Raw genomic sequence first — 16,909 nt, forward strand, 5'->3', positions numbered from 1 at the left:
ACTCGCCACCATCATCCCACTCTCCCATTGGTTCCTGATGCAAGTCACTGCCGTAAGATCCTGCTCTCCTATTGGTCCCATCATGCCTAGAATTCGTTCATTCACATATATTTTGTTTGTTTACGTAAATTCATGTTAGTGATTTCGCTTTCGTTGTACTGCAAGTTACTTTATCATGTTGTGTGTGAACTTAATGACTTACGTTATTAGCCATGGGTCCCAAGAATGTTGCTGAAGTTCACGGAAAGAGGATGTTTTCTATGGAGACGAAGATGGAGATAATCAAGAAGTGTTAATGTTTTCTGCCATTTGTTAGTGTTTCGTAAAGTTTGTGCTAATGTTTTCTACCATTTTTTAATGTGTTTCGTAAAGTTAAGTGTTCATGTTTTCTGCCATTTGTCCTCCCCCTCTGTTGCCACTTTCGGACACCACCTCACTCAAAAGGTATGGTTCCACATTTTACTACATACGTACATGTACACAAAGTATATCTTGTACCCTGTACACTAATACACTTTATTTACAGGTACAGTAACGGTTAGGTTAAGTATTGAATGGTCCAAATTGTTGTATTTCATTGTTTATTGGTCAATTTAGCTTTATTATTAAATTTACTGTGGTGTTTTTGTAGGACTTGGAACAAATCAGGCAATTTACATGTAAAACGTAGTTCTAGATACGAAAAATTCAGGTTACGAAGGCCTCTTCAGAACGGATTAATTTCGTAACCTGAGGCACTACTGTATATGCTTTGTGATCATGGACATCTCTTGCGACAACAACAAGAAGTTAATTTGGCAGACATTATGAGTTTACCATCACACCTTTCCCACAACAGCCACAAAGCTAATTACAATTGTAAAGTTTCCTTTGCTTCCTTTCAAAACACAAAAAGCTTTGTCTTGTTTATGTTGGTTTTCAGTCTGCCCCTCTCCATTTCATTTGTCAACTTCTTAAAACACTTCATCAACCTCGTCCAGCCGTTAACACTAAATTATCTGTATACATCAGCTACTCGGAGCTGCCTTTTCTGTACTTTTCTACAGCTTCCTCGATTGAAAAAATGATTAGCCCAGGGCACATTGCTGATGCTTGATGAACATACACATTTAGTTAAAATTCTTTCAATGCATCAGACTCTATAGTGAGAAACATTACTAATTCAAGTCTCTTTGGTACCCTTAGCCTTCAGTATGTAAATCTAATCTGCCTTGGTGCTCTGTCAAAAGCTGGTTAATTTTCTAAAAAAAAGTGGAATAATCTCTTCAACTTTGTTTTATACTTAAGAATAAAATGAATAAGAAATTATCCATCTGAAATATGATAGTCTAGCCTAAATTAGCCTAAGAATATAGTATTAGGCATTTTCTATAAAAAAATTCCTTACTGAAATTTGGGTGGGTCTTCCATGTCCATATGCCTTTATGCCAACAAATACAGTACTGTATACTGAAAAATACAGCAAATATTGTCTGCAAGATGAATTATTTAAAATTTTCTCCACATTCTAGTATTTTTGTGTAAATGATGAATTTACACAAATAGTTTTCTAATACATTTTGGGTAGGAAGGTTATTTCCAATTATGCAATACTTATGAGAAAAATTTTACAACTCAAAATTTGAATGAAGTTGCAAATAATTTTGCTATTATCTATCTTCATTACTTTCTAAATGAAAAAAGGAAATGAGAAACCAAGAAATAACTTAACTAAAAATATGTGATAATGGCTTTGGGTACTCAAAATTTGTGCATAGTGTAAAAAAACAAAAGCAAAATGAAAAATTTGAAAACAAGATTATCATGCACAAGCTATTGTTCAGTTGAAATGACAAAAGCCTATCTTGATAAAGCTGTAAGACAACAAGTTAAGAATGAGTGGAGGAGTAATGTTCTGTTGAGGGCCCTACAAAAGTTACAATCCATCCAAAGTTACCAAGAAAAATTCAAGACCTTCATAATTTCTTTTTAAAACTTTAAGGCAGCTAGAAGTTTTAAAATGAGTGAAGACAATGCTACATTAGCTAAGGATACAGTGTTACATAAACACAACCATAAAAATATTACTACTACTTATAAATCATGAATGAAACAAGACAATTAATTGTAAAATTATGTAAAAACTGAATCAAACTCCAATAAATTTATTTACAAAGCAGCATTTTTCTCTATCATAAAATTCAGTTTGGATCTTCTACTGCTTTAAAGTTTGCAGCCACCGACAAAGAAACAGGTCAGAGACAACATCCCTCATAAACATTGTACAACACCAACAATTTCCTTTGCCTAAAAATACTATGCATAACTCAACAGGAGACATGCCCTAATCCCCTTACAGGATGAAGATGATGATTATTTGGTGATCTGACAGAAAGAAAATAGCTGTGGATTTAGGGTTATCCCCAACACACAATTCTAGTAATAAAAACAAAATTAAAAAAACCAGAATGGGAATGAATTAAGACAGATTCTTCAATTTCACTAACCTGCCATGACACTCTGCTAGACAAATTCTCAACTATCAGGCGATAATCCGTTCGAGTTGGCAATCCATACCTGCAATGAAAATGAATGCTCTCAGTCATGTTACAACCTTATTGCATAAACTGTCTCATTAAAATACAATGATAAACTATTAAACCTCCTTCAAAAGCTACAATTAAGATACACTTCTATGATACTACCAACTACTTCTTAAACCAAGCTTCTTTACTCAAGTTCATGAACAGATTGTGGCAAGAAAATACGAATAAGTTATGAGGCTATCCTTTAAAAACCAAGTTCACACAATCTACTTATAACAAGCTTCCCCATGTGGCACCTTGGATAATCCAGTCAATACATTCTTAATCCCATCTAAGAATCCTACCAAACAAAATAGAAAATAAATTTTAAGACTGTCCTTATACTTCACTTCATTGGTAATTTTCTAAGTAAAATAAACCAAAAGAAATTCATATGTTCAGTAGAAATACAGTATTTATAGAAAACAAAGAAAACATTCAACTACACTTGTGAATGTTTAATAACCAAACCTAAACACCAAAAAAAAAAAAAAAAACAAACACTGAGTACGATGAACTGAAATGTAACAGGAAAATGAGCCCAAACCAAATTGCAAAATAGATACACTAAACAAAAATAGCAAGTGTGTGCTGTACATTGTCTCTATAGTTTTTCTAAACCTCCATAGATGAGTTTACCTTACTGGCTGATGTAATGTACAGGCAAACCAAACTTACTTGTTATTGCTGTTTACTTCACACTCTTTGACAAAAGATGTCTTAATTTTTTGCCGTGGTACAGACTTCAACTCTTCACATTAAATTAGTCTTGGGGATAATTATCATTTTCCACAGTCAAGGTCAAGTTATACTATAAGGTCAAGTTATACTATTCATAAAACAAGGTAAATGTATTGAACAGTGCTTGTTACCAATTTTATCTTAAGGGATATTACACAGTGGAAACGGTGCGAATTGTGCCAAGGAATACAGTATCACATTGTGTAAACAGTTGAGAGAGAGAGAGAGAGAGAGAGAGAGAGAGAGAGAGAGAGAGAGAGAGAGAGAGAGAGAGAGAGAGAGAGAGAGAGAGAGAGAGAGAGTGTCCTTTACAGCTTCACTGCCATGAACTTGGTCTCTTACTAGTACCATGTTGTGTGTAGTCTTCTTGGTAACTTTTGTTATGGTTATTCAAATAAATGTGTGGAATAAGTCACTTTAATGTATGTACGTACACTAAAAATATATACTGTGAACTAAAAAGTTTTACAAGTAATGAACATTGACTAAGATCAAATTTTGTGTAAATTCCAAAATTCTGCATCATTTTATTATTGGGCATCTGCTTTCATTCACAGGTACTACATAGAAATCTATCCTATTCAACAGACATTCTGTAATGCTTTCGTCATCTTACAACAAACCTATATGTAATACTAATGTTGTTGCAGTACATCAAGATAAAGAAACTGAAGTTCCAATTTTTCTAATAAGGAGTACAAAAATTACTTTCTGAAAATGTTCAACTAATTAATGCATCATAAGCATTTTACATGATTAAGACATGTAAAATTATTTTTCCATGTGCTCTTTATGCCTAAACCAACAACATCAGACCTAGTCTTCACAATTTCCTGGTCTTCCTAAGAATCTTTACCCTGTAATATTCATACCTATTGCTCTGACAAGTGTTCCTTATCACTCCTCATCAAATGTCCAAACCAGTTCGATCTTTATCCAGCCTCTTGATAACACACCTCCACTAATTCATCAATATTTTCAACCAAATAAGCATTCTCTATACTGCAGTAAATAAAATACATTTGTAAGGAGTCTGCATTCCTCAACTGTTACCACCCAACCCCCTCCCCAAAAAAAAAACTTACAACAAAGTAAGAACTTCCAAATTCCAGATGATGCCATTTGCAACAGGTGTGCAAAATGAAACCTGACAGAAATTAACATATAATTAGCAATGAAAAATTTTGGAGGGACTTTTTGTTCCAAGGCAAAATTTCCTGGAATTAAAACTAATTCTCATACTATAAATTTTGGTTTTCTATCTTACATCAACAACCTGTAGCATCATTTGCTGCTACATCAAGATAACCACACTCCTATCTACGGCATGCTACCAAGATCAGCCATCATCTTTGCTTACAAATAGATAAGCCAGCTACAAACTGAAAAAGGAGCAACATACACTCTCACTCAGTCCCCACCCACTCACACCACAACCTCATAAATGGCATAATAATTAAGGGGCTCTGAAGGAGTCTGAAAAGGTTTGGGAAATATAGGCCAGGCAATAAATACACACACATCATACCCTAGTTTCAAAGCCCATAGCAACATAATGTAGGCAACGATGCTTCATTCCAATACTTTTTCAAGTTCTCTCTCACCATATGAGGATTGGACTATGAATTTCATAGATTATTTCATCCACTTATAACTTTCAATTCTTTGACAGTCAAAAGATGCTGAAAGCCAGCTTATTTTCAAATCTAGACCTTACAATAATGAATGGAAAGTTTTTCCAAGGGGATAAGGAATTATTCAATTCACATACAGTAATTTTCTTTTTCTTTTGCTCTTAACATGTGCTTCATGTACATTAAGATAGAATCCTACATTCCATATTCTTTTCTGTTAGTGTGTTCCAGCATTTTTTGCAAATATTTAAAAAATTGTTGTAAATATTTATCTTTGAGTGTGTATAATCAACATTTATATGTAGCAGTGCAAAACAATATCTTTACTCTATTATATTCTTAATTTATACTCGCACAGATTTTACTTATGTTTAAAGATGAATGACAAACATCTAAGCTGTAACACAATAACCAATTAATCCAATAGTGATAACAACTATCACTATTATCATTTATTTTGGTAAAAGCAACAACCCCAAATAAACTTCAATGTGGCAAGGTAAAAAAAAAGCTATAACAATATTAAATCAATCTCTATCTTTTATTATCACAACTTTCCCTTTAGTTTCAATATCCAGTTTTATCCTTAAGTGCAATGATCATTAACTACCAGTTTTCACTCATTCCAATTAAAGCAATTATGCTTGCTTCACAGAAACTCTAAAATAATAAGGGACTGGAACTTCTGAATAATAATGGTAGGAGAAAAAAGGCAGCCGTTTCCTGTCATTAAATGCAAAATCTTAAGAATTGAACACAGCTTTTAAACTTGCATTTTATAATAACTACATACAATAACATAATGATTAATAGCTATTCAGACAGGTAACCTTAGCTATAAAACCTAAAAATGGCATGAGTTTACAGCTTTAGATAAAGAGGGCAGTATACGATGTATAGTAGCTTACGTTGTAGTACGTGGTACATCATAGCAGTTTTAATAAAAGCAAGTGTCACATTTCTAGGCACTGTTCTTAATAGAAAATGAAAACTGGAGAACAGTAAAACAAAACTGTTTAGCTAGGCAATAAGAGACCAAAAGGAATAATGACCACTAAAGGCACAAAAGTACGACAGCTGGGATCAAAGCAAAACAAAGAAGAACCTTTAGTCTGCTAGAGTACACTGTAAAAGGTACACTCCCCAAATAGCAGACTGCAAAGATGTTTTTGTAATATGACCTTACCACACAATTCAAAAGTCCCTAGAGGTAGGCAGGTGGAAGGCCTTCATGTTCTCTAGTAAGGTTACCAGAGTTGTGTTGTTCTACAAAAAAATCCGGCCACCAACATGATAAGTCTGCATTCTGACCATCATAGGATCGTAAGAGCTATAATACACTTTCTTCTAGGTATGGTTGCCTGAGAGCCAACAGGTCCAACAAAAATAAATTTCAGTCAGATACAATAAATTTTGAACATATTTTTTCGAACATCAACAGTTTTTCTATGGCAGCATTCTGCATAAACAGATGAAAGGTTGGTTATGCTTATGTCTTAATACAAGAAGAAAAAGTCTTTTCCTATGACCATAATCATCTACTACCCTGAGATGGAAAAAGAAAGGATACAACCCATGACAAGAGACACTTTGTTATCTCCTTATCCTGTTTAAGTGTGTAATCGTTACATTCCAAAGCTTCCATATGGTAACCAGTCACATATCAGGTCATAGTAAAAAATTATGAAAATAGTTCATCTTCATCCCTATAAAATCCAAATCTGTTGAGTTTTTCTAAGATGGTCATCATTATAAGCCTCTACACCACTGGGAACATGTCTTAAATTTCAATTACAAATCATACTGTAGTCTAGAAGGGAAAAACACAGAACCACTCTATTCTCATTCCTAATCATTCATTCAAGTCTTCCTGTAAATAACAGCAAAACTGGATGCAATGGTCCTGGTATCTGCTCTAATATTTCATAGTAATATACAGTGGACCCCCAGTATTCGCGGACACTCTCAGGAACGTTTCCCAGCATTATTTGCAGAAAAATCGCACATTCGCGATATTTTTCTATGAGAAATATCCACAAATTCCTGTTTTTTTTATCAATTTCATCATAAAATGCACTTTTTGTGATAAAACTATTAAAAAACCAAGTATAAACATTTTTAGTGGGTTTTTCTTGAATTTTAACTAACAAAATAGGCTGTTTTTAGCCTTTTTATAGGGGTTCCAAACATTCACGGGTTCTAACTATTCAGGGGGGGGGGGTGTCTCTGGTACACATTCCCCGCGAATATGGGGGACCATTGTAAAATTATAAAATGATGAAGTTAAAATAAAATTATAAAAAGCAGTGTCAGAATGTAGCCAAGTAGTAGGCTACGTTGGAAACTAGGGTATTTGTATGTGGAATTAGTTTCAAGCCTATGTTTACCTAGAGGCTTCATTTTTTGGGATGTATTCTATATTCTGGGATTTTCTGTGGTCCAGTAGTAGCCTGGTCTCAAGGTTTCCGGATATAAGAGGTTGAACTGTACTGTACTTGGAGACGACTCATGTTAGACCTATTCACTACACAGTTCAATAGAAAGCTAGAGGTCTACTGTTCAGTGGCCCCAGATTCATTCACTGGGGCAGAGGAATCCCTCTGCATAATGAGAAGAACCTGGGGGTTTACAAATTTCCAGCCCGAGAAGAATCTACTTGAGACTCAGAGGTCTGGAAAAACTAACCCCTATTAATAATAATAATTACAAATTTCCTCTGTTCTGCCTGATCCGTCATTTCCTGAACAGAGTAATGGGTTCCAAAATTTCAGGATGACCCTAGTATCTCCTAGTGGCCCCAACCGGAGTGGTTCCCAGGTCTCTTTCTCTTCTCTCAGCTGTGCCAAGAGAGATTCCACCTTAGCATAACCTTCTCCGCCACCCTCACGTGGAGAGGTACCACCAATCAGTAGGATCTTTATCTCTTCATGTCTGGAGACTGTCCAGTATCTCTTTCAAGGGAGAGATCTTTCTTGCAGAGCTGTGACTCAGATGTACAGATACTTCAAAAGAACTTTTTCAGTTGTGTACGAGGGAAAATGAGCCATCTACAGTGATTGGTGTCATCGAAGGGATTTCTCTCCATTCACAATTTCTGTTCAGTTGATAAAAAATGTCTTGAGGAGAACACTCCAATTATCTTTTCAAACTGGTGGTAGTAAGGATATCAAGCCCTCCTTGAAGCTACACTTAATTCCTCCCCACCTCTGTCTGCATGCATTGCTTCTGACAGCAGCCTCACCATTCTGCCAGCTAGAGCTGACCTAGTATCAGTCCAGTTGAGAGCGTGAGAAACTCACAATAATTAGTTAACATTTTTCCAGTCTCCAACAAAAAATTCAAGCATTCACAGAGAATATGAAAAACACGACAGACGACAGCAAATATAAAACAGTGATTTGGAATTAATTTCTTGCCTCTTGCAGTAAATGGCATAATTGAAACCATCCAAAATTTTGAGATAATCAGCCATTTCATAATCAAAATAAAGTATTCATAATATTCAAAGTAAGAAGAGAATAAATGGAACCAGCAGTGCAAGGGAATCCATTTCCTAATAGTCTTCATCAATCACTATTAGCCACACTGATGAGGTATTTTGAATTTGGGATTTGGTCAAACCAATAAAGAATAGCAAAGAATGGCGCTTGTAGTGCAACAGTTTATGTCCCACATAATTACTAAAAACATTTACATTTACCAGCACTGAACAGTGAGCAACAAGCCTAGAAGCACTGAAACATTTAAAAGAAAAAGGTAAAACCACATATACTGGAAAACCAACCAAAATAACAGGTTTAAGGCTAAAAAATATTCTAAATACAAAATGTACAACAGTGTACAAAAAAAAAAAAAAATTAATAAAGGGCAAGAAACCTGACACAGAAGCAGGTTGAATTAATCACTTCCTTGTGTATTGAAGCTTGTTTGGCTATGTTATGACCAGACAAGAACAAGTAAGTTTCACTAACTAAAACCATCTGTTATAGCCATGTTTGTACATGCTAGTCAAACCATAAATGAACTTGAAGTAACTTACGATACACTAACCTACTAAGCAGTTTCAATTACAGGAAGTACCCAGAGGTTCATAAGGCAGTGAACCTCTTTTGTCAATCTTTTTCACGCCAATTCTTAAATTCTATACTTGAATCTACTAATAAAAACCTAATTTACTGTTTGAATATAATAAAGGTTAATGCTTCTACTATTACAGTATTATATATGATAATAATCTACTCCATAACATACTATACTATCATATTACAGTACTTTAAAAAAAATTACAATTTATAATCAATTTGTATTTTTCATAGCTAACAAACCGGAGGTCTTAACAATAGGATAATCTTCTTGTGCCAGCTGGAAACTGGTTAAAAACAAATCAAATATATCATCATTTCCAGTACTTTTCTAACTGCTACCATATGCTGATTAAGCAATCAAATTCCACAAACATATCAACTTTGCCAATTAGGATACGACTACAAAAAAAAAAAAAAAAAAAAAAAAAATCCTGCGTTAGTGTATAAATTTATCTTTTTGGTTCTGTTAATACTAAGAGCATAGACTGTATTCTTAAATTACTAACAGCATAGATTATTGTCAAGTTAGAGAGAGAGAGAGAGAGAGAGAGAGAGAGAGAGAGAGAGAGAGAGAGAAATTAAATGTGGCTCTCCAAAAATGTTCTGTGCTCCAATATAATCAATGAAGAAACTTCAGACCACATGATGCCCATGTACTACTCTAATTCTTACAAATTCACATTCCAAAAGCATTCCATGTAACAACTTTTACAACATTCAGGCAAAATGTCTTGTGATACTGTTATGGTTTATGCTTGTCGACCATACATAAAACAATCCAAGCTTTTCAAGTTGGCTATGTCTGTATTGTACGACCATATCTCAAAAGGAGAAGCATTAGAATGAATCTGCTATTACCTCTGCACCTATGCTATCAACATGTCAATATAGTATCTCTATTTTGATTAAATATTTCTAATAAATAGAAGATTATGTAGGTTACCAGCAACCAACAGACTAAAAGGTCAAAGGGGAAGCAACTGCAATGTGCAAAGCCTACTATAAACTGTGAGATAGTAGTCACACCATGTTCATCTACAAGGCATGAAAGAAGGGCAAGAATGTCAAGCAACAGAAAACAATTGGCTTTACCCAATTGTAACAAATACAGGTAGACTACATTTCTCAAAGATGGAAGGCTACATCAATTGTAGAAAATGGAAGGACAAGAATTTCATCACTTGGCTACAGAGAAGGAACCACTCACTAAATATAGTACATGGTAGATTGTTGACTTAAGGCATAAATGTGATATGTGTTTGGTAAGTCGGTATTTTATGGTCAACTGACAGAATGGACTGCTTTCATTTTATGCCATATTACAAGATCAACAGCAACAATGAAAGGTATTTACTGTCAAAATAAGCCGAAGAATTATTAACTGAATTTGCTGATAATCAATCCAGAACATATGTAACCAGAAATCCTCAAATTGTTACTGGCAAGATTTCTTGACCTCCAAATTAAATGAAACAAATATGAATACACAAATGTGAACTTTAGTATCTAGAGCTTTCACAATAGATTAGAATAGGGTACAACATTAAAACTATGTTGCACATAATCAAAATTTCATAAATACCTTAAATACAGTATGTGGCAGAATTGAGCACCTTTGTTTTGCCTAGACTGTTTTCATAATTTATTGTCCAGGAGTTTGTAACAGGAAAAATCTGGTTTTCCAGAATGTGGAATTTGTTTTTCTAAGTGTCCAGGAGTTTGTAGCAGAGAAAATCTGGTTTCCTCAATGTGGGATTCTTTGTTCTGACAGAAAAAAATTTATTTAATCATTCTGGCAGTGTTTGTCTACTTTTCTTGAAAAAAAAAAAAAATTTCAAAAACAGTGAGTTCATAATTTATGTGCTAATTTGCAGTCAACTTGAAATGCAGAAAAAAGTGGAAAAAAGGCATCACCACATCTCTGATATAGTAATCACTCTAGAATGAACAACAAGCCACTTTAGCACCACAGAAAAGCACTATGAATGAAAAATGTGGAGAGGAAACCAAAATATGAAACAGAAAGAGCCTGTCAATGAATAGTAACCTTCCAAGACCAGTCGATAGCTGCTTCTAAATTAACTGTAAAATAAAAGGACCTTGGTCACACAAATAAAGTTATCTCTTGAAAATATTTTACTGGTACAATACATGGTTTACTTATGCAGAAAATAATGGTGAAAACAGAAACATTACTTTCATTCCTTGTATACTGCTTATCAAACAAAATCTAAAAACTCAAAACTACTCAAAAATAACAAAATAAACTCGAAGGCATGTCTATTGTTTGGCACATATGTAGTAAATTTATGAAGATACCACCTTTCCCCAAATGAATAAAAAAAATTACAATACCTTCCATAAGTAAATAAAATTCATTTCCCTTCGTCTCAGTACTAACCAAGTCACAATTTTAAAAAATTATCAAAAGAACTTTAGTTTCAGTATTAATTACCACTGCACAAAATTTTGCTCAGAACACTGTAAGAGGAAACTAACCACATTTTTTTTATTCCAGTTGCATCCATTTTACGCTTCCAGCATGGACAGGAAACATCAACGTATGAAGCTTCTCCCACAAAGGTTAACTTTTAAGCTTACTGAATTCTAAATGAAAATTAAACCTTATCTAAATAAAAGAATGCATTACTGCCAAAGGGTCAAGACTACACATCCCTAAAAGCCAATGATATTTGTTTTTAAGTTACTTCCAAGGACCACAAAATCAAATTCCAAAACAAACTACAGCAGTTTTCTAACAAAAAACTCCAAAGATGCCTGTCACTACACCTCATTCCAAACAGCATTATGACTACAATTCAATAAGAAAATCTTTGGGTATAATCATTGGAATAACTCTTACAAAAATACGCCATAAAAGCACTTAAAAGAAAAATACAGCAAGGATACCAAGGACATTGATAGACTGGAAATAAACCAGTCACTAAAAAAAAATAATAATAATGCCTGAGAAGGATATACCACACATTTTAGCTAAAAGGGAAACTTGATAAATCTGCAAAAACCAAACACTATAGCTATCTTGCACCACAATGAAAAAAAAATGACATTACTAATTGAGCCAATTCCTAATTATTTAAATCTCTCCAAACCAAAAAATACTAAATATGAAACTATTCCAAACAAGTATGAATATAACTAACATCAACATTACAGGATTCCCATTAAGATATGTTTCACAATCTGAGATGCCATGCAAAGACAAGGGCAATTCAAGATGTACTGTGATCAAAAGAGGTAGTGAGGCACAAGCACTGGGGATAAATCATCAGCAAAGCATGCATATGAGAGGAGACAGTTTAGTCATTTATGAGGAATAGTGGGTGGCCAAAGAAAACCCTGTGAAACTGTATTACGAAAGGGAAGAGTAATTTCGACAAAGTAAATAACTAAAAACCTAAAGGCTAGTCTTAAAGAGTATTGTGAGAAAACAGAAAAAAAGAGAGTTTGCCCCCAAACACTGTCGAATGCTTTGCGACCAGGAATGGCAATCTTAATATTATGAGTCACACACAGAATGTAAAAAGAAGAAAAATCCAATAAGCTTGAACAAAAAGTTATTCAAATTTTAAAAATTTTACCAAACATTGAAGGTAAATTGGGACAGTACCTTAACAGATAGCACCAATCACCATTTTTCATTTACTAAATGAGCCATTTTTCACAATTAATGGGACAGGTAGATATTATTCATAACAAAAACAAGACACAAGCACAAGAAATAACTCATCTGCAACTTCCAACAGAAAATACACAGGAACAGTATCTGAACTGATGCCTTATTGAATTAAGGAGACGTCACCCTACAACCTGGAGTTAAAAGGAAAATAATATGGCAGACACAGAACTAGAGATGGGCAACTGTGTCGCATTTAGTAGCACTGTAGTCAAGAGCAAGCTTTAAATAAATTGCAACATACTAAGCTCTCAGAAGAGAAGAGGAAGTGAACTACAAAAACACACTCTTTTTTGGTAAAGACCAATACAATTCTTTCAAATAGGATACAAATTAAGGATGGTGGAATTTCTATAAATGCAGTAGATTCTTTTCCTGAAGATGAGTGCAGCAATTCACAGTCTAAGAAAAAGAAAACATAAGACAAGAAAAATGTACATCATCAAGATATAGGGCCTGAAATGACAAATATACCATTTTCATGAACAAATGCCCAAGAGGACTTCCCAGGTTTAGCTGGTGTTTTCACAACACAAAAAATGTTACCACAGCCTATACTTCCATAAAATGCATTCAGGGAAAGGAATAACAAGAGAGCCAGAGGGCAATAGATATTTTGATGATGGTTAAAGATTACAGGTTTAGATTAAGATCTCTAGATAATACCAGTAGCGTTGCTTTCAATTGCTTTAAAAACTATCTGGCTGCCTTTGATCCCATATAATAATATACTGTTTTATCATCTATTCATCTGGCTTAAACCTGCCATAACTGCACATATCCTATTAATATTTCTGAATTTTATTAATGGTCTATTATTGTACACCTAATTAATCACATGCTACCACTTTCACTGCAATAACAATGAAGATAAATAGGGCACAGCGAACACGCCCAAGTTAATTGTTACAATATGCTTTATTCCTGACTGGATTCAGGAACTGCAAGAACAAAGAAGCTATGATCATGTTTTCCATAAACAGATATGTAGAGATAAAACAAATATTAAGCTTTCAACTTGTCATCAACAACATCAATGGCAAGTCAAACATGAGGATGCACAGGCCATCTTCAATTCTTTCTCAAAGCCCCACTCCAAATGCCATCTTGATAAAAGAAAAGCACCTACAAAACAACCAGTCTTCTCCTCATTTGTCTTAAATTTATATCAACAGCCATTGTCAAACCTTGCTATGATGCTTACAAATGAAAACCAAGAAAATTCACAACTATTACACCACATCCCTACATGGGACACAGCACTCAGAAAAAAATGTGTAAAATAATATACCAGAAAGATACTTGCAGTATATAAACATGGAGGAATGGGTTTTCAAGGTCAAGGCAAGCATTAAACAAAAAATGAACGAAAGGGAGGGCAATAAGCCTGCACACACATGCCCAACAACATGCTTGGCTGAAACCTTACAACTCTGTGAATTATTTCATTATGATCTTCAAGTCAACAACTTATGAACCTAACTGTGAAGAGGACTGGAGGCTCAGAAAGAGAAAAAGTATAAGAATGAAGCACCTTAGCAAGGATAAAGACAGCCATTATACTTTCCCCATGTTAAAACTGATACTGCTTTATACGGAATTGCTACAAAATTTTAGCCTTTTTCATTTCCTATATCTATTAGAAACTAAATCTACAAAACAAGTTCCTTCACACTCATACTAGCTGCTTTGTTACTTATTTGATTTCTTGAAAACTGAGAAAGATACTTAACATTACCATTTAAAAACAAAATTAGAACACAAGACATGTATGTTTCTCAGAAAGAACCAGACAGTCACTGAACCGTGTTAAGTTTTTCATTTTATTGACTGGCTGTAAAGTGTGAAGTTTAAAATATAATCAACAGAACAAAACATCCTAAGTAACCTGGGGTGATCTTGTCTGTACTGATGTGGACCACCACCACCACGCGGCCCGCGCGCCTGGGGTGTTGCACGAGTCCGCTCCATCGTTCTGAAATATACGCAAATCAACCCTAGCTCCTAAACAGGATTTGCTTATATAACAAACTACAAATTTCAATATACACATTTATATAATTTGCTCAAACACAAAGCTTCAAAATAAAATGATATACTCTAATTGGAATAACTATTAATTTAAACCAACTGATGATGATTATGTAATTGTCACTTTATTCAAAAGAACAGTAGTAAGAGAAGGAAGTTAACAGTGTTACTGGAAAGTTTTTGTATCCCATTATGTACGCAATTACATTAAAACCAAGCTGATCATTCCTATCACCAAAATGAGGTTTAGAAAAACTTAGTTCACAAGCACTCATTGTAAAAAAATATGTATACTGTATATGAACACAAAATTTACAAACCAAAAGAGATAACTGGTGAAGGCTAGTACTGACATGAAATTTGGGAGGGAGCTAAAACAAAGATACCAAGTTAACAGTTTATAAAGTGCTGACAAAATAAAGCAATTAATTTATTCTTCCATGCATGTCATACATATGAAAATAATCTTACGGTTTTCCTTCACATCATTCCCACAACAATTCCTTGCCTGCCTAAAATGAGCATTTTGTGATGCATGCCAAGAAAACAACCAACCTCTCCATCAAACCCAATATTAAAAAAATTAAGAGTATTGTTGTAATGAGGAAAGTAGTTAAGTATTACATAAATTACAAAGAGAACTGGATACCAATTCTAGATGACACCACACTGAAGACTGAAGTATGTTTCTTAGTAAGAAATGTCTCATGCTGATCTAATCACACCACATAACCACCAATTTTAAACTCACTATTCTAAGACAAAGACATCACTTGAGAGAGAGAGAGAGAGAGAGAGAGAGAGAGAGAGAGAGAGAGAGAGAGAGAGAGAGAGAGAGAGAGAGAGAGAGAGAGAGAGAGAGCTAGTAGAACATAAATCTCTATTAATGTTTTTACAACTTGAACAGAACTATGAATTACAGTAGCAAAGTAAAAAATAAAGTAGTGGTGTGAAGACATTCAAAAGAACTGCAAACAAGACATAAAAGCTAATTAAGTACTTCTGCCAAGAACCTCTAGTTGAGAAGTAATGCATGTATGGCTACAATTGAATCATCATAAATAAACTTGTTAAGAGTGATGGGGTCGTTACCCTTTGCTTCCACCAAATCTACTACAGAAATCTAATTCTATTTTCCCCCATAGCAACATAGTAGATACCTCTTTCCTCTGGTCTAAATCAACTTGTTAAGAGTGATAGGGTCGTTACCCTTTGCTCCACCAAATCTACAACAGAAATCGAATTCTATTTTTCCCCATAGCAACATTGTAGATACCTCTCTCCTCTGGTCTAAATATATCACTGTGCAAAACCTCACTTAGTTATTTTTGTGTATACTACAGTAATCCTTCAATTATCCGGATCGCCATTATCCAGAACTAGACATTACCTGACTCACCCAGACCTGGGACCAAGGCCCCAAAGTTATACGATTTAAAATAATTTTAAAACCTGCTCTCTGATAATTGGCAACGAAGTGTGGCCTCGGCAAAATATTGGTAACACAGCTTACTTTCATACTGACCGAAAATGAGTTTTGAGTGGTAGGGGGAGGCTTGAAGATGTTTCCAAGGTTGGGGGGTGGATCAAATGGCTGGGCACCATGGGAGAGGAGGGACAGTAAGGCTGCGAGGAGGAACTCGTTCAGAGAAGGGGTAGCTGGGAGTGGGTAGGGATGCATTGTTGGATCGTTGAAGAGGGCTGGGTAGACGTCTGCTTTGCTAGAGCTTGTTTTGTTTTGTATTATCACACTTATGATTTATCATTTATTTATATTCTACACTATTCTCATTTTCATTTTTACTCTATTTTCTCATTTCTTATTTTTACAACCAAAGGATAAACGCAATCACGTGTATGGCACGTAAATACACGTAAATACGCACACCCTCATTTGCTGGTGTCAGTGAACTTGTTAGAGCTTGCTTTGTTTCGTGATGTTAAGCTTATGATTTTCTACATTTTTTCAAAGGGTATGTCCAGTACAGTACTGTAATGTAACAAAGTGCATTACCACTAATTTTAAGCACGCTTCTATAGATAAAATTGCTATTCTCATTCATATTTTTACTGCATTTTCTAATTTTTATGAAAACCCTAAAAGTTGAACGCAGTACCCAAGCACATACATCAAGCAAAAACAAAGAGAGAGAGAGA

General features: G+C 34.5%; 1 protein-coding gene across 5 annotated transcripts in view; it reads right to left on the bottom strand.

Moving 5' to 3' along the window:
- LOC135207996 (serine-arginine protein 55-like) overlaps positions 1–16,909 on the bottom strand; it is a 332,296-nt gene that overhangs the window by 82,290 nt on the left and 233,097 nt on the right. For 3 of the 5 annotated variants that reach the window (XM_064240085.1, XM_064240081.1, XM_064240082.1), the window contains exons 5-6: positions 14,610–14,696; positions 2,487–2,556 (exon numbers count right to left, since the gene is read on the bottom strand). In XM_064240085.1, the coding sequence (XP_064096155.1) occupies positions 2,487–2,556; positions 14,610–14,696 (157 nt within the window). The remainder of the gene's footprint in view (positions 1–2,486; positions 2,557–14,609; positions 14,697–16,909) is intronic. The other 2 variants (XM_064240086.1, XM_064240084.1) reach the window with 1 other exon arrangement.

This window comes from Macrobrachium nipponense, chromosome 34 (assembly GCF_015104395.2).
Source record: "Macrobrachium nipponense isolate FS-2020 chromosome 34, ASM1510439v2, whole genome shotgun sequence".
In the NCBI taxonomy this organism is placed as follows: Eukaryota; Metazoa; Arthropoda; class Malacostraca; order Decapoda; family Palaemonidae; genus Macrobrachium; species Macrobrachium nipponense.